A 23,935-nucleotide genomic window follows, 5' to 3' on the forward strand; every position below is an offset into this window, starting at 1 on the left:
CTGCTAGACAAAGTGAATTGTTTGTATAATACTTATCCTAATTCTAACAGGGAGGAGATAACTCTGAATATATGATCTGCTCCAGCGCAACTGTCAATCAACAAGCTGCTCATTTTACAAACTTCACTTTCTTGGATTTCAAAACCTAAACATCTGAGCTGACCACTAATGGTATGCATAGAATCAGCTTGATAGTGCCAGTATAGCACTGGCTTTAGGTTATATACGAAAATTCTGGTGATCAGTCCCTTAACTTTATTCTGCAGGTTATCACGATAACGGCCGTAACCAATTTATATTGTTGAGTTTAGGTTTTACTACTGTTACAAAAAAATTAAAACATTTTTTAGATAATTTTCAAGGAGGTCTCATAACTTTTTTTTATTTTTCTAAAGACAGAATTGTGTGAGGTTCTTGGAAGGAAAAAAAAAAAAAAGAAGAAAAAACAGTTCACCAGGCATGAATACGTTGATTGGCGGGTGCAGTGTGCAGAAGTCCCAGACTGGCTTCTGGGCAAACAATGAGCAACACCAAGGGATGAATTCCATCAACTGCAGGATGTATGATAGGTTAAAGCATACCATTTATGTCATAATTAAGTTGGTAAAAACATGCAGAGCATAGAGACAACGCAAGGTCTACGCGTTTCGAGCTCAAGGCTCTTAGTCTTGACTAAGGTATTACTCAGAGTTGTTTTATGGTTTGGTAGTTTTGTAGTTTTCATTGGTTCCATTTTTTTGTATACACAAAATTTCCTGGCCGAGGAGGAGGTAGCCGTTTGGTTCACCACCAATAACTTCCAATGCATCGGGGTAAACCCGTTGATCACTTTTCATGTAACTTTTGGCCATTTTTTTTATTTATTGTGAGACTGAATGAGCAAAATCCAGCCATTCTGGCATTTATTTTTTTATTGATTACTTTTTTCAGTTTTTTTTAATTGCTGTTGGTAATTGTGGTTATTATTTTTTATGTTTTTTTTTTCCTAACATACAAAATAATTAACCATATAATTTTAGAAAGAGGTCAATACAATTACAGTCATATCCAATTTATATAATCTATTGATATTACTACTTTTGCTCAAGAAAATAACTTTTAAGCAAAAATATACTTTAAAAGTAAAATATATCTAAAAAAAAAGTTAAAACGTTATGGCTCTTAGAACGTGTCTTTGCATCTTGGTCGGGGACCATTATTTTTTCATTTTATTCATTTCTAGAGAGCTTATATTTTTGTATTACAAACTAATATTTATTGGTAACTTTTTTCACCATTTTTTATAAGGTGGGATGAACAGCCAGCAATTTTTGCACTGTTCTTTTCTAGTATTTTTCTGCGGCGTTCACTGCAGGATTAATGATATAGTGTTTGTCATTAGGGACATGGTGACATGTAAGTGACATTTTTAAAGGTGAGTTTATTTTTTTGTAGAATAAACCATTTTTTAATTAGGAAAAATGGGATTTTAGGGTTTGGTGTCTTTAAATTGGTTTTAATCACTTAGATTTGTTTTTTTTTTTTTTTTTTTTAAATAATGTGTTATTAGTCCTTTAAAGGGACTTTAATATGCGATCTTATATCTCTACCTGGGTAGTGCTGTGTACAACATTATTGTATACGTTCTTGATTAACAGGCAGTCTATCAGGTCAAGTCCATGGCGGGATCTGATTGGCTTCCCCACAGTATGATTGTGGGGTGCCAGTGGGTTACTATGCACAACAAAAAAGCCTCAGAGTTTGTCAAAGGGCTGACAGATGGAGTGTTCTCCCTCTGTTAAACTCCTTATGAGTTAAGTGATATTAAGAGATCAATCGGTTTATATTGGTATTATTCATGTACCCGTTTTGTATGAAGATATGTAAAATAACTATCCTGTTGTAAAATATGTTGCTGTGGTGTTCAATAAAAGTTTATTGGTTTAAAAAAAAAAAACCCCAAAACCTCCTTATGAGTTGCTGTCACTACTCACAGTGGGATATGAGGAAGTGAACTGCTAGGATTAGCGGGTATGCCCACCCTAGAAGTTACAGCATGAGCCTGGCTGTGTAGATCAGTCATACTCCTGCAGCGGACTGCGTTGGTACAGGAACTGTGCTGTGCAATCAGCAAGACTTACAAGTCCATCGTAGAGCTCTAAGTGACGTACTTATGACAGACATGTACATCATACAGCATTAAGGGTGTAACCTATTCCCCATCCAAACCTACCATATTAGCATGGAAGTTATTGTCAGAGCCGTCTTTTCCTGGAGCATCTTTTGAAATAATATGTAGAGAGTGATTTCCATGAAGAGTACTACGCAGCAAAAATTGAAAAAATGAAAAAGGTTGGCCACTACTTTTACATTGATGGTCTATGCTTAGAATAGGTCATCAACGTCTGATCGACCGGGGTCTGACAGGCCGCACTCCCGCTGATCAGGTGTTCTTGGCCCTGGCAGTGGTGGCAACAGCCAGTTGAAAATGCTCTGTTCAGTCTTCTGATAGCAGCCACGGCCGGGTGCTACATATCCGCCTTCTATTCAAATCAATCGGAAGAGGATGTGCAATACTTGGAGTTAGCTGCTATCAGTTGACGGGGCAGTTCTGGAATTGAGCATTTCCAGTTGGCTGCTGCTGCCGGGACCAAAGCAGCTAATCGGTGAGGGTGCCGGGTGTCAAACCCCAGCCGATCAGACATTGATTATCTATCCTATGGATAGGCCATCAATGTAAAAGTAGTGGATGACCTGATTCATTAAATACACTGAAGTAATCCTTCCGGAATTGCACACATCCTAGCTTTGCAGCTTTAAGCCTTACAGAACATGGAAGGATAGCGAAGGTTCAGTTTGTTACCATTGCCCTGTCTTAAAATAATGTCCACCATATCCCCCCACTGCATCTGGGTAAATGTTTTGTCAGCCCATGTGGACTCTGTTGGACACAACTGTTTCATAGTCTGAACCAACAATAATCATATAAATGCTGAATTTTTTTGCATTATAATCGATGCTGTATTCGTGTGTTTATAGCAGTCTACAAAAAATACAGGATATGCGCAGACTACGGGGCACATAGACAACATTGGAACAGGAATAACAGGGGTTTAATAAGGTAAGTATATTTTTTTGCTATTATGAGAATGCTAAGCCTCTAAAAAACATTTTTAGGGAGGGAAACCCTTTAAAACAATGTGATACTGTTTTAATAAAACATTATTGATGACTTTACTTCCGTAGCAACATTAATATAAGAAAAAGTACCAATGTCTAGACATTACTTATAAGGTGAGCTGGTACTAGTACATGAACACTTAAAGTTAGTTAGTCTTTTCCTGAAAGCATGGGAAGGTCATCTATATTCTGAGCATTGCAATGCTAATAATACACTTTTAACCTCCAATTCCTCTAAATAAAATATTTTAGGTAAATCAGCAGTGGTGTATCTCAGGGACAGACTACCTTGACTGGTGAGCTTTAATAATGAAGCTTCCACCCATTAAGACATTCACTGTATATTATGTCCTGTTCCTGCACGCATCAGTAACCATATGCCAAACGCGAGCAGTGAGCGTTCAGCTACTGGCTTCATTCATTAAAATCCACAGAGTGTGTTATTCTGTTTACAGTCTAATAGATATTCACTGTCATTGTTCAGGCTTCTGATTCAATTTGCCTAAATCCCAGCTGCAGAGTAATCCTGATGGAGATTAAGTTAATTTATCACCAATATCTATCGCGGAGTATCATCTGTAATAAGTGCTGTCTCTGCCTCACAAAGGTGACACTTTCTTTTTGCTTTTCCAATAAGGACAGTACAAAGGGATGATAATGTTCTAGCTGTGAATTCCCATTAGGGCCTAAAGATTGTAAACGAGCATTCAACGGATGCCGCAAGATCAGGAAAAGAACCGCTTGGACAAAGGTTTTTTTCTGCTTTACTTGAGGTTAAATAGTTACAAACCCAGATTAAAGGGGTACTGCCATCTCCAAGATCATATCCCAATATGCAGTAGGTGTAATACTAATAATATTAGCAAATACGTCCAATTAGAAATGTAGTATAGTTCTCCTGATAGAGCCATGTCTCTTACCTCATGTGCAGGGCATTGCAGGACCTTAGGTATCCATGGTAATGACCACTAACAACTAACTACCTGTCACTACTTGAGTGGACGTAACCATGGATACCTAAGCTGCAATGCCCTGCACATGAGGAAAGAGACATGGCTATAACATGAGATCCATATTACACTTCTAATTGGAGGTATGAGCTAATAATATTAGTCTACTGCATATTGAGATAGGATCTTGAACATGGGAATAACCCTTTAAAAAGAATCTGTGAGCAGGTTTTTTGTATGTAATCTGAAGACAGCATCTGCAGGGGTTAAAATGTAGAATTCAGGGATGCCAGTCTTGTCAAGGTCCAATCTATTGTTTATTTGCTATGTTTGCATAACCAGGACTTTTCATTGCTCAGACTACAATGTCACTTCCAGCATGTCCCCTCTTCTGAGTGACACCTCACTGTCAATGTACAGTCTCTATTGAGAGCCTGGTGTGGCCGGGACAGCTCTCTCAGGTCTGCTAGATGGCTAAATCTAAAAATTGTGATTGTATCAGACCGACTGCACCCAGTAATCTAAGTGATACATTGTTGGATTCAGAGTCTCTACATGCTGTTCTCAAATAGGGTAGCAACATGTACTTTAGTTAACGTGCACTCGTTGATTATTTGGTGAGTTTTTTAACACAGTATTTGTAACCCAATACCAGGATTGCGTAAAAGATACAGATGTGGTGCCCGTGTTTCTAATGTACTTTTCGTCTGATTGTTCCACTCCTGGTTTTAGTTTGCAAATAATGAGGTGAAAAACTCACCAAATATTCAACGTATGTGTGCAAGTGGCCTCATTGTTACTGTGCTTCACACCCTTTAATGCAAACAGTGTTGCCACCCTAACTGTAAAATACTCATCTTCAATACATTTTACATTATAAGGGTGACTTATAAAGCTCAATGGGCCAGAATTTGGGCACAATATGCATCAAAAAATTCTTTACTGATTTGCATCATATTTATTAAATGTTTTAGAAACATTCTGGGTTTTTGTCCAACAAGGAGGGTGTGTGGGCCTCCTTTAAGTGGTCCTGGCTGATTGAGAACGAGGCATGGCATAACGTGAGAGTGCAAATTGTGGTACACGTTTTTGGCATAAAATAAGCCAACTAACATATTGAGCGCTAACCAGTCTAAACATTTGCCAGATTTATCAAATAGCATTAATCACTATGATAAATTTGGATACGGAGGATAAACTGTGGATGAAAGCGCAAATAGGTTCCTACCAGACAAGTCAACAGGTAAGTGCAGGTAATACACAATCACCCGGTGGGGTTGTGACAGTCACAAGTCCTATAATCGTGTAGTAGTAAGGCGAACAGCTGCAGCTCCAGATGAAAGCGATTAAAAATTAGGAAAGAAGAACCGGTTGTAAGCCGCACTATCTCCAAGTAGTCAATGCTGATTAATCAATTTATTTCTTTGAACAAGTCAACACGTTTCAGAGATCAAGTCTCCTTCATCAGGACTTCAAAGAAAAAATGAAGAATCTCATCTACTGGTGATAGCGCAACTTACACCCAATTCGTCCTATCTAATTTTTCATATGATAAATTTGGAGCATTTTAAGACTACCTAGCCTAAAGTCTCTAATATACAATAGCCAAACCACTCTCTTCCAAGTCCTCTGTACAATACTAGCGCAAGTGCTCCTGTGTTCTTTATAAAAGAGCTGTTGTCAGACAGACAGGTAGCGGCTAAACTGCCAGAGAAAAAAATTATAAGCTGTTGGACATCCGATATGCCAGACCCATCTCTCTCCCGACTTCCTCTGTTAGGGTTTTGTAGAGTCGGGAGGCTCCATACACAGACTGCTGACCCATCCTGACAATATTAGTGGGTCACCAAAAAAAAGTTGTTTTACTTTGTATATCCCTGCTGCTCCCTTTATTCTGCTTTTATTTTAAAAGCTGCTTTGCATTATTAACCTGTGAGCACCACTCCCTTGATAAAGCCAAAGACTCATATTACAACGCCTGCCTGGATCCACAGACTCAGACGGGCTGTAATGGACAGGATAGAGGGAAGCCATTCACCAAGCAGGACCCTTAGAACCCTGAAACCCTTTAACCCCTATACAGGGATTTGGAATTACACACTGCCCAAGGTTATCACTACCTGTGGCAGGTTGTCAAGCAGGGTCAAACCAGGAATTGCAGAACAGGGACAGAATCAGCAGGCAAGGACGTAATCAGAAACAAGCAGAGGTCATAACTGAATCGGGCAGCGAAGAATAAAAACAGCAGGCAGGAGGGTAGTCAGGAAACAAGCGGTAATCAGCACATGAAATCACAGAACAGGAACCAGAATTTTCAGAACTATCTCTGGCAGAGGTCAGCAGACATGAGGGGCATTAAAAAGGGTGTGGTGTCTTCCCATAGGCTATAGCTGAATTATGGTACTTCAGCTGGGAGACACCCACCACCTACAGTCAGCCAGTGGTACTGCAGATCCCCAGGAAACCCAGACCAGTGGATGAGCGGAGCCTGCGCCCACCGGCACCGCTGGCATCGACTGTTCTCCCCCCACCAGCACTATCCACGGCAGGAACACGGCGTCGCCTGGCGATAGAAGTAGAAGTCGATGGAGCGGACTCCGGTGGTGACGTAACACATATCTCTTGAACTGTATGGCGGATTTAAACAAATAAAAAACCATACCAGTAAGGGGATTAATGGGAATAAACTAAGAACAAAAACTGACTACTTTTCCAACTGTGACACGCCCTCTAAGTTATTACTGTCTCAGAATTAATAGTGATAAATATGCCCATTGAGTCTAAAATGTGTACAAATGTTCCAATTACTCTATACAGGAGCAAAAGAAAATTTTAAGGTAAATTATTGCACCTAAATGTGAGTGATGTCCAAAAATAAAAAAAAGATTCTTAAGAACAAACAAAAATTTGTAAAGTACAACGGAGGTGCAATCATTTTGGACATTAGTTTATAGTTAGCTTTTCTGAAAAGGTAGTAGCTAGATTTCATAGCTAGAAGTACCTTCAGTCAGAACCAGGCTTAAAATAGTGAGACATGTGGAGAAATGCAGTTTTTAGCTATAGTTACTGTAACCATTTAACCAATACTTTGACAAACTCTTCTCATTTCCCTTGTTCGCCCCTGTAAAAACAAATAAGCCTATCCTCACCTCCGGTGTGGCCACAGTCCCACCGATGTCTGAAGTTGCATCCTGGGGTCCACATTACATTATGACATACGGGCCCCACGACCAATCAGCGCTGGCTTTCTTCACCCCGCCTTCGGATATTTGAGCAGTAAGTCAGCGCAGCACTCACATCCTGCTCAAATGTCTGAAGGCGAAGTGACAGACATCGGGTGCTGATTTGTCGCGTGGGCCCCATGAACGCTTTAGACATCGCTAGAACTGTGGCTGCACCGGATAGGTTTATATATTTTTACGGGGGTGAACAAGGGGAATTAAAAGGGATTGTCCAAGTAGTGGACAACCCCTTTAATGGCAAGTAGAAACAACCACTCAGAAATTAAATATTAATTAACCAAGGAGGTTCCCAAAACGACAAAGCAGAAGAGAGTACCACAAGTTGGACATTCAATTACCAATTACACTCTCCTCAATAAACTATGTAAAGAAGAACAAGACCAATAAACGTGTAGAATGTCTGCCTCCAGTAACTCACATTTGACCAATAATAGATCAGTAAGAAGGTGAAATAAATAATAGTCTCTAAATAATTAGAAACTGAATCATTCTGAACTTAAAGAGAATTTATCACCAGTTTTTTTCTACTAAATCTGAGAGCAGCATAATATAGGTGCAGAGACCCTGATTCCAGCGATGTGTCACTTACTGCGCTGCTTGCTGTAGTTTTAATAAAATCACAGTTTTATCTGCTGTACATCTACCAGTTCTCTAAATGCTGAGATCTGTATAACCTGAATCACACCACTGGTTGTCAGCTTTCTATCTACACTGTGAACAGACAGAAAGGTGTCGATCAGTGATGAGGATGGGGTAATACAGAGTTCGCCATTTACAGGACTGTTAGATATACAGCAGATAAAACTGTGATTTTATTATAAAATTGCAACTAGCTGCTCAGTAAATGACACATTGCAGGAATCAAAGTATTTTTCTCTATATTATGCTGCTCTCAGATTAGGTGGCAGATTCATTTTAAGGGAAACAAGGGAGAATGAACATTCAACATAACAGACCCCTTTTCATTGGTCAACACGAGCTCACTAAATGCTACAGTGCTGTGCAATATGTTGTCGCTATAGAAATAAAAATGATTATTATGACATTGTTATAATTCTAAAAACTAAGTCCTTATCTTCTCTTTGCTTTTATAGCAGAAGCATATTCTGCAGTTGTGTACGGCTCCATGGGGACATCCAGGTCACACGTGAGGCTTACAATCTTATTTCCATAGGTCAAGGATAGACACAAAGGTTGATTGTACAGATAGTCATGTAGTCAATAGATATGGTTTTGGCGTTTGTGAGGAAACCCACATACACTGAGACCATGTTTGCTCCATGCTGATGTTCTCACTGATCAGATACTAATTCTGCACCAAAGTGGTAACCGCTGAGCTACTGTATAAAAACACAATCCTTATTGTTTTTTCAGATTTTCACTGGGTGACCCTGCACTATATATGCATAGAAACACAACTACATATGACAAGCACAGTTTTATCTACATGCACTGCTGCTATCACACATTTTGTGCACCCCTGGTCAAAATTATAGTTATTGTGAACATTTAAGTAAGTTGAAGATAAAATGATCTCTAAAAGGCATAAAGTTAAAGATGACACATTTGCTAAGCGTTTAAGGCAAAAAAAATACATTTTACATTTTAAAAATGACAAAAAGTAAAATGGGTCGACGCAAATGTTTGGACACCGTTGGATATTTTTGCGCACAGATAACTGACCAATATTTCAGACCTTAATTAGCTTGTTAGGGTAATAGCTTGTTTACTATCATGGTTAGGAAAGGCCATGTGATGCAAATGTCACCCCAGCCTGCTCTAACCTTGTGCCAAAAACAGCAGCTATGGGTTCTTCTAAGCAGCTGCCTAGCACTCTGAAAATGAAAAAGGTGGAGACCCACAAAGCAGGAGACGACAATAAGAAGATAGCAAAGAGTTTTCAAGTGCTCTTTCCTCAGTTCAAAATGTAATTATGAAATGGAAGTTAAAAAGGACAGTAGAGGTCAAGATAAGATCTGGAAGACCAAGCAAAATGTCTGTGAGAGCTGCTTGTAAGATTGCTAGAGAGACAAATCAGAACCCCTGATTGACTGCAAAAGACCTTTAGGAAGATTTAGCAGACTCTGGAGAAGTGGTACATTGTACTACTGTTCAGAGACATCTGCACAAATATGGCCAACATGGAAGAGTCATCGAAAAAAAAAATCTCCTGCATCCTCACCATAAAATTCAGCTTCAGACGTATGGAAAAAACATCTAAACAAGCCTGATGCATTTTGGAAACAAGTCCTGTGGACCAATGAGTTTAAAATAGAACTCTTTGGCCACAATGATCAAAGGTATGTGTGGAGAAAAAAGGGCACAGAATTTCAGGAAAAGAATATCTCGCAAACCATTAAGCATGGGGGTGGAGCAATGGCACAAGGAACATTTCCTAGTAGAGGGAAGAATGGATTCAATGACATTTAAACTAATTCTTAATGCAAACATAATACCATCTGTAAAAAAGCTGAAGTTGCAAAGAGGATGGCTTCTACAATAGACTACTTCAAAAGGCGCAAGCTGAAGGTTTTACAATGGCCCTCACAGTCCCCTGCTTTGAACATTATTGACAATCTGTGACTAGACATCAAAAGAGCATTGTATGCAAGAGGACCCAGGAATCTCACAGAATTGGAAGACTTTTACAAGATAGAATGAATGAAAATCCCTCAAAAAGAATTGAAAAAACTCTTGGCTGGCAACAAAAAGAGTTTACAAGCTGTGATACATATAGTGGTGCTACTAGGTACTAACCATGTAGGTTCCTCAAACTATTCCTTATGTACATTTTCGTTAATTTAAAAATGTAAAGGATGAAAAAAAAAAAAATTGGATATATAATATATATTTTTTTTATTTTCTTTGCATAAAAAGGAAATGTGTCATCTTTAACTGTGTCTTTTAGAGATCATTTCATCCAAAACTTGCTTAACTGTAATTTTGACCAGGGGTGCCCAAACGTTTGCATGCCACTCTAGAATATATCCTTTTTAGTACCCTCTGTAATATCATAGCCTATTGAAATATTATGCAAAGCAATGTTAAACTAGAATATCCATGACAATTAACAGCTTTTCATCTATATAAAAACAAAACAAAAGAAAAACAAATAATAAATGGCTGCTTTTTGTACTGGTTCTTGTTAGATTGACTTGGCCATAACCAAACAACTGTAGAGCAGTATCAAAGCCATGTAAGCGTGTTTGTGCGTCGCAGCCTATAATATCAATGAACCAGACGCATGTAAAATGCAAACAGAGTCTTCGGAGTATAATTCAAAGCTGAGCACTCAAGAGTTTGCTTGTTTCAGGGCACCGAGGTGGATAGTCACAGCTTACTGATAAAGTAAAATGTGAGCCGTCTCCGGGGCCCAAGAGATGTCATGTTGAATAATGCTGGTGATAATACAGCATAGATGAGTGGCTCTGTCATGTCTAACAAAGCAAGATAAAATATTTTATATGACAGAAGGAGACATCCCCTTATCTCCTATAAATTACACAAACGTTCTTTTTATTACAGAGAAAGTGTCGAAAATTCATAAAAGCACAGTGGACCGATCGCAGATATCTAAATTCCATAGTGGCCCACAGAGCTATTTGCAAATAACCTCCCCCCATTAAAACCAACAACCAAAAAAGTTAGAGAGCGGATGTCAAACAGTTGAGATTCCACAAGTGCAGTGTTTCTTATGCTGAAGGGCATATACAAAGCACCGTACCGGTTTGTATTTACGCATCTAATATTTTGTATGCTAATAATCCTGTCTACTTCTCTCCATTAACCTTGTTGCAATATGTCAGCGATCTATCCAAATAAAACACTGCCAGTAATAAAGATGAAGGACCTAGGCAGCACCTAACTAAAGAGTGGGAAGACAAGACGTAGATAGGAGCAGGGAGTGAACCAGTCAATCATTCCCAGATAGAGCCTCCCACACCCAGTAAGGCTGGAGAGATCATTCATTACATACAACCAACATTTCACAAAACAAATAGAGAGAATTAAAGTGACAAGGTTGTCCTGGACTACGTGCCACAAATGTCTCTTTACTTCTTATGTTGCACTAATATATTACCATGCGATTGTGGCGCACACAAGTAATTGAGACATAGATTTTTTTTGTGGTTTCTTCTCTTCGGGTTAGGATTTTTACAAGCTTTCCTCCAGTTATGAGCATATATTTTCCTCCACAGAGTTAGCACGTCCTCACTGCAGCACACTACAAGCCCCGACACAGCACTCTACTCACCGAGACAGGCTGAGAGACCATCAGAGGCAGACTTCAGTCCTAGTGCTATACCTGCGGTGTCTGTTTCTTCATGTCCAGCACTCGGATTGAAAATATGGTTGTATGAACGTACCCTTGCAGTAAGGCTATGTTCACACACTGCATCTTTTCCTGACCACAAAAATGCAGCTCTTTTGGTCCCAAAAAACGCACTCATGGCAAAAACGCATCCAAAAAAATGCATGCGTTTTTGATGCATTTTTACCACATTTTTCCTGATGCGTTTTTTAAGTCAAATCTATTGACTGGCAAAAACACAAAAAGGATTGACATGCTGCATCATGAAAAACGCAGCCAAAAAAGATGCACTGTGTGGACAGCAAAATAGAAATCTCATAGACTTTGCTGGAGGAAGGAAATGCATGCATTTGGGTGCATCTTTGTTACCTCATAAATGCACCAAAACACAGCAAAACATGCAGTGTGTGAACATAGCCTTACAATCCAGGACTAGTGGAGATCTAGTTTTGTCTGTATATGTGTACTAGCTGTAGTACCCGGGCGTTACCTGGGATAGTAACTGCCTCTTTGTCTCTCTCCCAGTCTTGTCTGTCTGTCTATCTCTTTCTGTCTGTGTGTCTGTGTGTGTGTGTGTGTGTGTGTGTGTGTGTGTGTGTGTGTGTGTGTGTGTGTGTGTGTGTGTGTGGCTCTGTCTGTGTGTCTGTCTCTGCCTGTCTGTCTGTGTGTCTGTCTCTGCCCCTGTCTCTGTCCCTGTCTGTCTGTTAGTCTCTATCCATGTCTGTCTGTCTCTGTCTGTTTGTGTCTATCTCTCTGTCTGTCTCTGTATCAGTCTCTCTATCTCTTTGTCTCGTTCCAGGTCTGTCTCTTGTGCCCCTGTCTCTTTTCCCCCTCTGTCTCTTTCCCCCTCTATCTCTTCCCCCCTCTGTCTCTCTTTCCCTCTCTGTCTCTCTCTCTCCCGGTCTGCCTTCCTCTGTCTGTCTCTTTGACTGTCTCTTTCCCAGTCAGTCTCTGTCTGTCTCTATCCTTTTCCCCACGGACATCTTATTACCTCCCACATAAACTTTTTATACTAACAATTTATTTTGTTTCTATAGCAACCACTCACAGCTCCTATTAATAATCTGTAGCTCCTATCTCCATTAACTTAAATGGAGACAGGTGTTTCGGAGAGTAATTGTAAAGCGCAGTGTTAGATTTTCCTGTCAAAACATAGTCTATGACGTTCCCTGAGTCACATAAGGTGTCTGTGTAAAATTTCGTGATTGTAAATGCGACGGTGCAAATTCCTTTTGCGGACACACACACACACACACACACACACACACTCAGCTTTATGTATTAGACTAGCTGTAGTACCCGGGCGTAACTGTCTCTCAGTCTCTCTCCCAGTCTCTGTCTGTGTGTCGCTGTCTGTCTCTCTGTCTGTCTTAATCTTTGTCTGTCTGTGTCTATATCTCTGTCTGTCTATTTCTATCTCTCTGTCTGTATTTGTATCAGTCTGTCTCCATCTCTGTGTCTGCCTGTCTCTCTCTATCTCTGTGTCTGTCTCTATATGTGTGTCTGTCTTTCTGTCTCTTTGCCAGGGCTGTCTCTTTCCCCAAGTGTCTCTTTCCAGGGCTGGCTCTTTCCAGGGCTGGCTCTTTGTCCGTCTGTCTCTTTCCAGGGCTTTCATTTTCCAGGGCTGTCTCTTTCCAGGGCTGTCTCTTTCCAGGGCTGTCTCTTTGCCCGGCTGTCTCTTTGCCCGGCCGTCTCTTTGCCCGGCCGTCTCTTTGCCCGGCCGTCTCTTTGCCCGGCCGTCTCTTTGCCCGGCCGTCTCTTTGCCCGGCCGTCTCTTTCCACGTGAGTCTTTGTCTGTCTGTCTTTTTCTGTCTCTCTCTATCCGTCTCCCCATCAACATCATATTACCTCACACATAAGCTTCTTATACTAACAGTTTATTTTGTTCCTATAGCAACCACTGACAGTTGCTATTAATAGCCTATAGCTCCCACCTCCATTCAGTTTAATGTAAGCAGGATTTTGGAGCGTTAAGGCGGCGTTACACGGGACAATATATCGTGCGATCGCACCCACCCCATCGTTTATGCGTCACGGGCAATTTGTTGCCCGTGTCGCACAAAGTCGTTAACCCCTGTCACACGTACTTACCTCCCGAACGACCTCGCTGTGGGCGGCGAACATCCTCTTCCTGAAGGGGGAGGGACGTTCGGCGTCACAGCGACGTCACACAGCGGCCGCCCAATAGAAGCGGAGAGGCGGAGATGAGCGGGACGTAACATCCCGCCCACCTCCTTCCTTCCGCATTGCCGGCGGCCGCAGGTAAGCTGCAGTTCGTCGTTCCCGAGGTGTCACACGGAGCGATGTGTGCTGCCTCGGGAACAATGAACAACCGGCGCGCAGAAGGAGGAATGATTTTATGAAAATGAGCGACGTGTCAACGAGCAACGATAAGATGAGTATTTTTGCTCGTTAACAGTTGCTCGTAGCTATCAGTGACCCCGACGACATATCGCCAGATATATTGTAGCGTGTGACCCCCTAACTGTAAAGCGCGGGGTCAATTTTTCCCATCAAAACTTAGTCTATGACGTTCCCTGGGTCACATGAGGAGTCTGTGGAAAAGAAAGCGCAATAGGGTCTTACCCAGGTGATGGAAAGGGTGAAAACAAGTATTAGACTCACCTATATTGGTTGTGCCAGTCACAACCACTATGCACGCATGTAGGAATCCAAGTCCGGCAGCAGTCCCAAATTTGGCTGATAACAGAAAGTAAACGGGAAACGGGTTGTAAATCCGCGCCAAGGACTCAGAGGATTCAAAGGAGATTTATGCTTCTTTTATTGCCATGCACATGTCATGTGCATGCCAATAAAAGAAGCATAAATCTCCTTTGAATCCTCTGAGTCCTTGGCGCGGATTTACAATCCGTTTCACGTTTACTTTCTGTGATTGTAAATGCGACGGTGCGGATACCTTTAGCGGATATACACACATACATACACTGAACTTTATATATTAGATGTAGATAGAACACAGGTGTATTGTATTGATGCGATGTTGAATGCACACAGATACTGTGATGAGATCATGAAGCCCATTGTTGTGTCATTCATCCGCGACCATCACCTCATGATAATGCACAGCCCCATATTGCAAGGATCTGTACGCAATTCCTGGAAGTTGAAAATATCTCAGTTCTTATATGGCCAGCATACTCACTGGACATGTCACCCATTGAGCATGTTTGGGATGCTCTGGTTTAGCGTATACAACAGTATTCAAGTTCCTGCCAATATCCAGCAAATTCACACAGTCATTGAAGAGGAGTGAACCAACATTTCACAGGTCACAATGAACAACCTGATCACCTCTATGAGAAGGAGATGTGTTACACTGCATGAGGCAAATGATGGTCACACCAGATACTGAATGGTTTACTGATCCCCCAGACCCTCCCAATACTGTAAAACTGCAAATCTAATGGCCCTGTTACACGCTACGATTTATCTGATGATATGTCGTTGGGCTCACGGTTAGCGACGTTGTTGCGTGTGACACCTACGAACGACTCCGAACGATCGCAAAACTAGCGAAAACCGTTGATCGTTGACACGTCGTTCATTTTTAAAATATTGTTCGTCGTTGCAAACGTAGCAGACATATTGCTACTTTGGTGTCATGCCAGGGTGTATTCTATGGACAATTATACGCCTCTGACGTTGCCAGAATCGTTAGGAGCAATGCTGTGTGATGGTGTCCACACGATCGCCTTGGTCAAACAATATATCGCTGAACGATGTAGCGTCGTTTGTGAGATGGGTACGTGTGACTGCTACAAAACGACCTATGAGCGATCTCGGCATTTCGTAGCAACGATCTGGGCGTGTCACATCGCTAATGATATCGCTAGCGATATCGTTGCTTGTAAAGCGGCCTTTAGAGTGTCCTTTTATTGTGGCCAGCCTAAAGGCCACGTCTCACTAAGCAACATCGCTAGCAACATCGCTGCTGAGTCACGGTTTTTGTGACGCAACAGCAATCTTGCTAGCGATGTTCCTGTGTGTGACATCCAGCAACAACCTGGCCCCTTCTGTGAGGTCGCCGGTTGTTGCTGAATGTCCTGGACCATTTTTTAGTTGCTCTCCCGCTGTGAAGCACACATCGCTATGTGTGACAGCGATAGAGCAACAACTGAATGTGCAGGAAGCAGGGAGCCGGCTTCTGCGGACGCTGGTAACCAAGGGAGATATCGGGTAACCAAGAAGCCCTTTGCTTGGTTACCCGATATTTACCTTAGTTACTAGCGTCCGCCGCTCTCAGGCTGCCAGTGCCGGCTCCCTGCACACGTAGCCAGAGTACACATTGGGTAAATAAGCGAAGCGGTTTGCTTATTAACCCGATGTGTACTTTGGCTAGGAGTGCAGGGAGCCAGCGCTAAGCAGTGTGCGCTGGTAACCAAGGTAAATATCGGGTAACCAAGCGCTTGGTTACCCGATATTTACCTTAGTTACCAAGCGCAGCATCGCTTCCACGCGTTGCTGCTGGCTGGGGGCTGGTCACTGGTCGCTGTTGAGATCTGCCAGTTTGACAGCTCACCAGCAACGCGACGCTCCAGCGATCCCTGCCAGGTCAGGTCGCTGGTGGTATCGCTGGAGCGTCGCTTAGTGTGACGGTACCTTAAGGCACACCTGTGCAATAATCATGGTGTCTAATCAGCATCTTGATATGTCACCCTTGTGAGGTGGATGGATTATCTCGGTAAAGGAGAAGTGCTCACTAACACAGATTTAGACAAATTTCTGAACAATATTTGAGATAAAAAGGCCTTTGTGTAGAAAGATAAAATCAATTGCAGCACGGTATAAGAATTAGACCACTTTTGTACTGGTTAATATATACCCGAGTGACATGATTGCTGGGGTTGTGATCACCATCTATAGAGGTCCACAGGGCTGTTTCTTTTATGCACAATGCAGTGGCATAAAATAATATTCCTACATATTGTAGGTAAAAATAGTAAAAAAAAGAATTTAGCAAAAGGAAATGTTAGATCTGTTGGAGTCTAAGCTTTGGGACAGAAGTCAATCTGTTTATTGACCCTTTCTTTACTGCTCCAAGGTATCTTTTCTCTTCTGAGTGATCTTTCACGTACCACATATTAACTCCTTCACCCTCGGGCGATTTTCCGTTTAGTTTTTTTTACTCTACTCCTTCGGAGAGCCGTAACATTTTTATTCTTACATATATGGTAAAACTGATATGTCAGTGTAATGCCTCAGATCGGTAAGAGTTCATAGATACCAAACATGTTCAGCTTTACTTTTATATAGGAGTTAAAAAAAATTGAGAAGTTTGTCCAAAAACAGTGGTGCAGTTTTTGCACCGTTTCCATTTTTTGGGATATGAGGCTCAGCCATGGCTTATTTTTTGTGTCTCAAGCTGACGTTTTTAATGGTACTATTTTTGCGCAGATGCTACGTTTTGATCGCCTATTATTGCATTTTGTGCAAAATTTGCGACAACCAAAAAACGGTTTGGGTGGGGAAAGGTGCGTTCCCCGCTGCAGCGCTTTAAATCACGAAATCACATTTTGATAACGCAATTAAAGGGGTTAACTCTAGAACGCGCAACCATAGAAATCTACAATAGAAAACAAGTGACCTAGCAGACCTGCGAGGCCCCAGGTATGTGTTCTAGGGTTAACAGGCGCCTGCGAGGCACACATGTCTACTGTTCAAATTAGCAGACATGCAAGACTCACCACGGGCTCAACACAGCAGCCGGTGGTGATCACCGCTTCATGATTCAGGACGTACCGTTAAGTCGTAGGTCCTGAAGAGGTTAATCCCTTCTCACCCCTGGCTGATTTTCCATCTTTTTTTTTTTGGCTCCCCTTCTTCAGAGAGATGCAACTTTTTTATTTTTCCGTTAATCTTGCCATATGAGGGCTTGTTTTTTTGCAGACAAATTGTACTTTTAAATGAAACAATAAGTTTTACCATATATAGTGTACTGGAAAACGGCAAAAAGATTCCAAGTGCAGAAAAATTGCAAAAAAAAGTGCAGAATTGTTTTTAGGATATTTAAAAATAAATAAATACAAATTGTTTAAAAGAATTGAGAGAACTCAATGGTTGATACCTTTTAATGGCTAACTGAAAAGATGGTAATAATAGCAAGTTTTCGAGACTACTCAGGTCTCTTCCTCACGCTCATTATAACACAAAATCTGAAGAGTCATATACTTATACACAACAGGACAAAGAATGGAGCAGTAAATAAGACAAGTTATGTGAAGCAGAACGATCAGTATGGCAAGGGGACAAATTGTTGTGGCCATAAATATTGCAGCAGTTCATAGATAAGCAGTGTGAAAGTTTTATTGTCTTCTGATTGGGGTCAGGGTCCAGAGCTGTGATGCCCCCAGATGCTCTGAGGAGCACATTTCTTAATTGATGTAAAAAGACATAAATCCACGTTGGATATTTTATTCACCGTGTTTACTATATGGTAAAACTGATGTGTTGGTGTGATGCCTCAGGTCGGTATGAGTTTGTAGACACCATATGTAGCTTAACTTTTATCAAAGGGGTTAAAAAAAAAATCTGAAGTTTGTCCCATTTTCTGCAATCCGTAGCATTCTCATTTTTTGGGATCTGGGGCTCAGTGATGGCTTTTTTTTTGCGTCTCAAGTTGACGTTTTAATTTTATCATTTTTGTGCAGATACTACATTTTGATTGCCTGTTATTGCATTTTGTGCAAAATTTGCGACGACCAAAAGACGTCATTTTGGAGTTTGGAATATTTTTTCCGTTACGCTGTTGACTATCAGATTAACTGATTTTATAGTTTGATAGATCAGGCATTTCTGAACGCAGCGATACTAAATGTGTGTATATTTTTTAACCCTTTAATTTTCAACAGAGGGGTATTTGAACTTTTAGGGTTTTTTAAATTTCTCCTAGGGGACTATAAGGATCAGCAGTCTGATCACTAATTCATTCATTTATGTTGTTCACAACTACATATGATCAGGATGCTGAGAACATTTGCATCTCCGCAAGAATAAATTGACATGCTGCAGCTCGGAAACCCAGGCCATAAGTCAGTTTACATAGCATTAAAAAGAAGCACAGTGGGAATGAGAGTTCTATAAATCCCTTCCACTGTGCTTGTACTGTACAACGGAGCGTTTTGGACCAAAACTAACAGTGATTGTGGGAACGGGCCCTGAAAGGATGGAACTTGCAGAGTAAAAAAGCTATGTAGATTTATCAGCAGGGCAAGGACCTCTGTCTCTGGTATATAGTTCATTTTTTTATGCAGATCTTTATTTCCATTTTTTTCATCCACAAAAATAAAACCTATATTAGAATAATTAAGAAAAGGGGCACCCTGCACAGAAACAGCAGTAAAAGAGAAAGCACATAAACAACATACCGTTACAAATGTGACAAACTCATCAATCCTCTTATTGCCATGCAGGAGTTTGCTCTGCAGCCCCTCTAAGGCTTGCTCGCTCTTCACTGCCAAGTTGTGCATTTGTTGTGTGGCTGCCTTTTCCAGCTCCGACATTGTACGTTCAGCTTCAGTCATTTTACTTTCCAAGTCACTGACTTTTCCGCTCTGCAAATAACAGCCTTATGTTAATAAAATAAAATTAGCAGAAAAAGTTGGTGTTAAAAGATTATAAAAGGTAGATATTCTCTTTAATTTGTATACACACAAGGTAGCTCTGTTTTTCTTATACAAAGCTACAACTTCCCACCAAAATGATCATAATAATAATTATAGATTCATTGTTTAACAAAGTAAAAGTTAATCTTTTTCTAATCAGGTTTTATTTTCTGATTGTCAATTTTTTAATTATTTTTTTAAATATTTTGTGTAGATAGTGGTGGGTATGGTCAGCCATTCAAAGCTTCTGTTAACATTCAGAAATATATTTTATACCAGTCATAAGACCCATAGGAAATGATAAGGAGAAATATGCGGTTCATCTGCGCTGCCTGAAATGGACAAAAAGCACTCCAAGCCTCTTGGGTAGAGTTATGGTTTATCAGTCTACGCGTTTCAAGACAATCTATCTTCTTCCTCTGGCCAAGACCTGATCTTGTCCTGAGGCAAAGGCTGGATTGCCTTGATACGAGTAGACTAATACACCATAAATCTACCCAAGCTATTTGGAGCCCTTTTTGTCCATTTGAGGCAGCACAGATGAACCATATTTTTCTCCTTTTCATGTTTTGTTTCGGTGTGTATCACCTGCGGATCTGCAGCTGCCTGCTACGCATGCATTAGTCATTGTGTCATACAGAACCAACCCAGGTGAGGAATTAATACTCTGGTCCTTACCCCTTCTTATACTAGTTAAGATCCTATTGCGATTGTTTTTGTGTCTTAGTTTCTCCGTGAATCAAAGGAAAAAATAGATTGGAGAAGTTCATTGAGTTCTCTGAGCGAATGTTCTAAGCATGCTCTCTGGGCCATGCAAATGTTATCGTGCAGGGAGGGAAGGAGGTGATCTATGGCGAATTTTCCTAAGATGATAATGAGATAACTACTTAAAATTACCTGTATCTAAAGCCTCTTTTAGACATCCATGTAAGACAATTTATGTACGGATCGTGATTGGCTTACACAAACTTGATAGTCTCTTAAGAGTACATGAGGCCGTCAAGTTTGGGTCAAGAGGCTCAAGGCTACTCCATGTATTACGGTCTGAACATGGATTGTAATACACGAATATCTGACTGAGGCTTAAAGAGGTTGTCCACTACTTTAACAATGATGGTCTATCCTTTGATTAGGTCATCAATGTTAGTTATATATCAGGATGAAAATTCCCAGAGCCATGGTCAGACCATTAACTGGTACAGTTTATCTTGTTGCACATCAAAGACTAGCCTCGTGATCAAAGTGTGTAAGCAGTTCCTGCATGACAAAGATGTTGATGCTAATGATTAACCTCATGTTCCACAGACCTGAATCCAGTTAAGAACCTCAAAGACATTATTTATCAGTGCAATCAACCCCACCAATTAGAACCACAAGTTGTCCAGGAGCTGACAAGTCTTAAGCGGGCTTTACACGCTACGATATTTCTAGCAATTGCTAGCGATATCGTACGCAAGCGTCACACGCACTTACCTGGTCGGCGTCGTCGCTGTGACTGCCGAACAATCCCTCCCTCAAGGGGAAGGTGCGTTCGGCGTCACGGCGACGTCACTAAGCGGCCGGCCAATAAAAGCGGAGGGGTGGAGATGAGCGGGACGAACATCCCGCCCACCTTCTTCCTTCCTCATTGCGGGCGGACACAGGTAAGGTGAGGTTCCTCGCTCCTGCGGTGTCACACAACATCTATAAACAACCATTAACAATTTTTGGTTTTAGGAGAACCTCTCCATGGTGAACGATTTTCACCACTTTGGAGGACATTTAATGTCGCTGGTAAGTGTTATACGCTGCGATACCGTTAATGACGCCGCATGTGCGTCACTAACGACGTGACCCCGACGATAAAACATTAACGATATCGTAGCGTGTAAAGCCCCCTTTATAGGAAATCTCCAAAGACATCACTTACCATTTCCGACATTGTCAAGTGTACATATAGGCATTTGGGGCCATGGACACTGCTAAGCTATATTATAAGTTCCTGTTATGAAATTCTCATAAATTGAATCCACCTATGATTGCAAATTTTTACTTGTGTCATTGAATTATATGTATATTTATAAAGAGTTTTAACTTGAATCTTTTGTTTAGCTCGGTTTGTTGGGTCTAGGCAACTCCACTTTCCCTTTGGTCCCCCTTTATAAAGAGATACTTATTTTTTTGTAAAGTAGCAACATTTAATGTTACATTAGCTTAAAGGTGTTTTCCAGACTTACAATACTGATCCTTGAGATAATCATATTGAAGTGAATAATTATGAGTTTTAGTACCCTGAATACAGCTATTACACAGGTAAGGGAGCCGTGCTGTTCTCTCTGTACAGCGTGCATCCAGCCAAAGCACCAAGCAGCTGATCAGTGGGTGTACTGCGTGTTGGATCCCCCCCATTAATATGCTATTAATGACTTATCCTTAGTTTGAATTATCAGTGTCAGAAGTATAAAAAAGTCCAACATTGAAACTGAAAAGTTGGGTCCACACACTCTACTATGTAAAACAATATAGTAAGTGCTACTTTTCTGTGATTGAGACTATAAATACATGCAGAATGCGAACACACACCGCACGCTATGATTAAAAGTAAATGATGGCACGCGTACATTGAAGTCAATGTAAAAGTCAATTTATTATCAATATACAAAAATATCCGATTATTGATAGCACACCATGTGCTTAATGTTATTGACAGGAGAGTAGTATTTTCTTCTACAATAGTGTGTCAGGATGTCTAGATCAAATATCTCTATATAATTAAAGACTGCATTATCTGATGAAAGGCTGGTGGGTTATTACGTAGGAATGTGGCAAATATGGAACCCAGGACAAGACCGCTATACTGAAGGATGGTGTCATCATTCCGGCCACAAGGCTGTTGACATATGAACCAGATGGTATATACCATTATAGCCTTCATTAGTAAGTGTGAGGTAGGTAGTTCCATCCCAACATTTTATACCTTAACAAAAGTCTGATATTTCTACCTTTAGGCTAGATATTTACACCTGCCTTTTTAAAGGGAACCTGTCAGGTCCAATATGCACGCAGAACCACGAGCAGTTCTGGGTGCATATTGCTAATTCCTGCCTGACCGTCCCTGTATACACTAGCATAGATAAAGAGAGCTTTAGAAAAAGTATTGGGGAACTGGGGAACTAACGCCCAGGGGACTAGTCCCCTCGCTCATTAGCATACAATATAAGATCTTTAGAAATACTTGTTCTAAAGATCTCTTTATCTATGCTAGTGTATACAGGGACGGTTAGGCAGGAATTACTAATATGCACCCAGAACTGCTCGTGGTTCTGGGTGCATATTGCACCTGTCAGGTTCACTTTAACACTTAGTGAGCCTAACGCTCCATCAATTGGCTCTTTATCCTACAATTACTTTCAGAAGGCAGGTATAAAACATGGAAAAAAAAGCAAAACACTTGAGCTCCATGCCAGCCTGTCAGTTGTGCCCATTGATACATGGGCAGAATCCACCTGCCCTAATTCACAGGTACCATTTAGCTAACCGTTACTTTATAATGTATGCTTTATGCATGGAATTCTAATTATAAAGGGCACCAAGAAATTATAAAGGACTTCCCTAAATGCCATCACAGAATACAGTTGGATATGCCAAGAAAGCCCAATCGGTGACGGCTTCACCACCAGTTACTAGGACAAAGCTTCAGGAAAGTGCTGGCAATTTTGGAGTCAGCACAATTTGCCTATAACATGGCTACCTCTGAAAAAAGCACTCCGACCCCCAGCAATATGGCAATGTCTTCAGTGAAACAAAATGTCGAATGTAGGTTGAGCCCCATAATACACATATCAGGAAGGAAGCATGCGACATACCTTTTTCTCCAGGTCATCTTTTATTTTGTAGTACATTTGCTCATATTGTGTCTTTTCTTTGCTGATGACATTGAGCCTTTGCTTTAATGAGTCCAATGATGTCTTCTTGTGTGAACACTCCTCTATCGTTGTTTTTAGCTGGAAAATAATGATACAGCAGAAGTAACCAGGACTGGTGGGGATGATAAAGAGGGGTGCAGCTGATCGGAACCATAGTTCTTGTTAATTCATAACAAGATCTGTAGGACCATACTGTAGCGACGAATATAAACTTCACCACATAGCCAGCACAATACAGTGTAATTATACGATGAATCCAATGCATTGCTGGAAATATTTTAATCATTTCTTTATGCACTTCCATTTACAAAGATCTGTACTCTAATTACAGGTGCTATATTATAAATGTGCAAACTGGGCAGAGGCTCCTGACATCACTCATAAATCACCTTAGGCCTGCTCCCCTGGCAAATTATAGGATCCTAATGTTTTATTAATGTTCAACAACATGTTAAGGACCAAATGTTAATAATAAAAATATAAATCGGATCATAGGCCCAGAGCAAAGGGGAACATGCAAGCTTCGGATGATCAAATGTCACCCATGGGTTATACAGTACGCTGGACAACATTTATTATAGCAATTAACCGGTAAAAAGGGAGTTTATTGGTGTGCGGTAAATTTGTTTTTATATCACTGGGCTTACGTGATGTGTTGTCAGAGCTTTCCCATAGGACTGAAGGTATGCCAAGGACATTACCTTAGGGCCAGTATAACAGGAGCATATTTGCACTGATTGTCACA

The 23,935-nt window shown here is 40.8% G+C and overlaps 1 protein-coding gene across 2 annotated transcripts in view; it reads right to left on the reverse strand.

Moving 5' to 3' along the window:
- CNTLN (centlein) overlaps positions 1–23,935 on the reverse strand; it is a 506,300-nt gene that overhangs the window by 53,630 nt on the left and 428,735 nt on the right. For both annotated transcript variants that reach the window (XM_075316500.1, XM_075316495.1), the window contains exons 23-24: positions 23,131–23,268; positions 19,049–19,234 (exon numbers count right to left, since the gene is read on the reverse strand). In XM_075316500.1, coding sequence (XP_075172615.1) covers positions 19,049–19,234; positions 23,131–23,268 — 324 coding nt within the window. The remainder of the gene's footprint in view (positions 1–19,048; positions 19,235–23,130; positions 23,269–23,935) is intronic.

This window comes from Anomaloglossus baeobatrachus, chromosome 1 (genome assembly GCF_048569485.1).
Source record: "Anomaloglossus baeobatrachus isolate aAnoBae1 chromosome 1, aAnoBae1.hap1, whole genome shotgun sequence".
NCBI lineage: Eukaryota > Metazoa > Chordata > Amphibia > Anura > Aromobatidae > Anomaloglossus > Anomaloglossus baeobatrachus.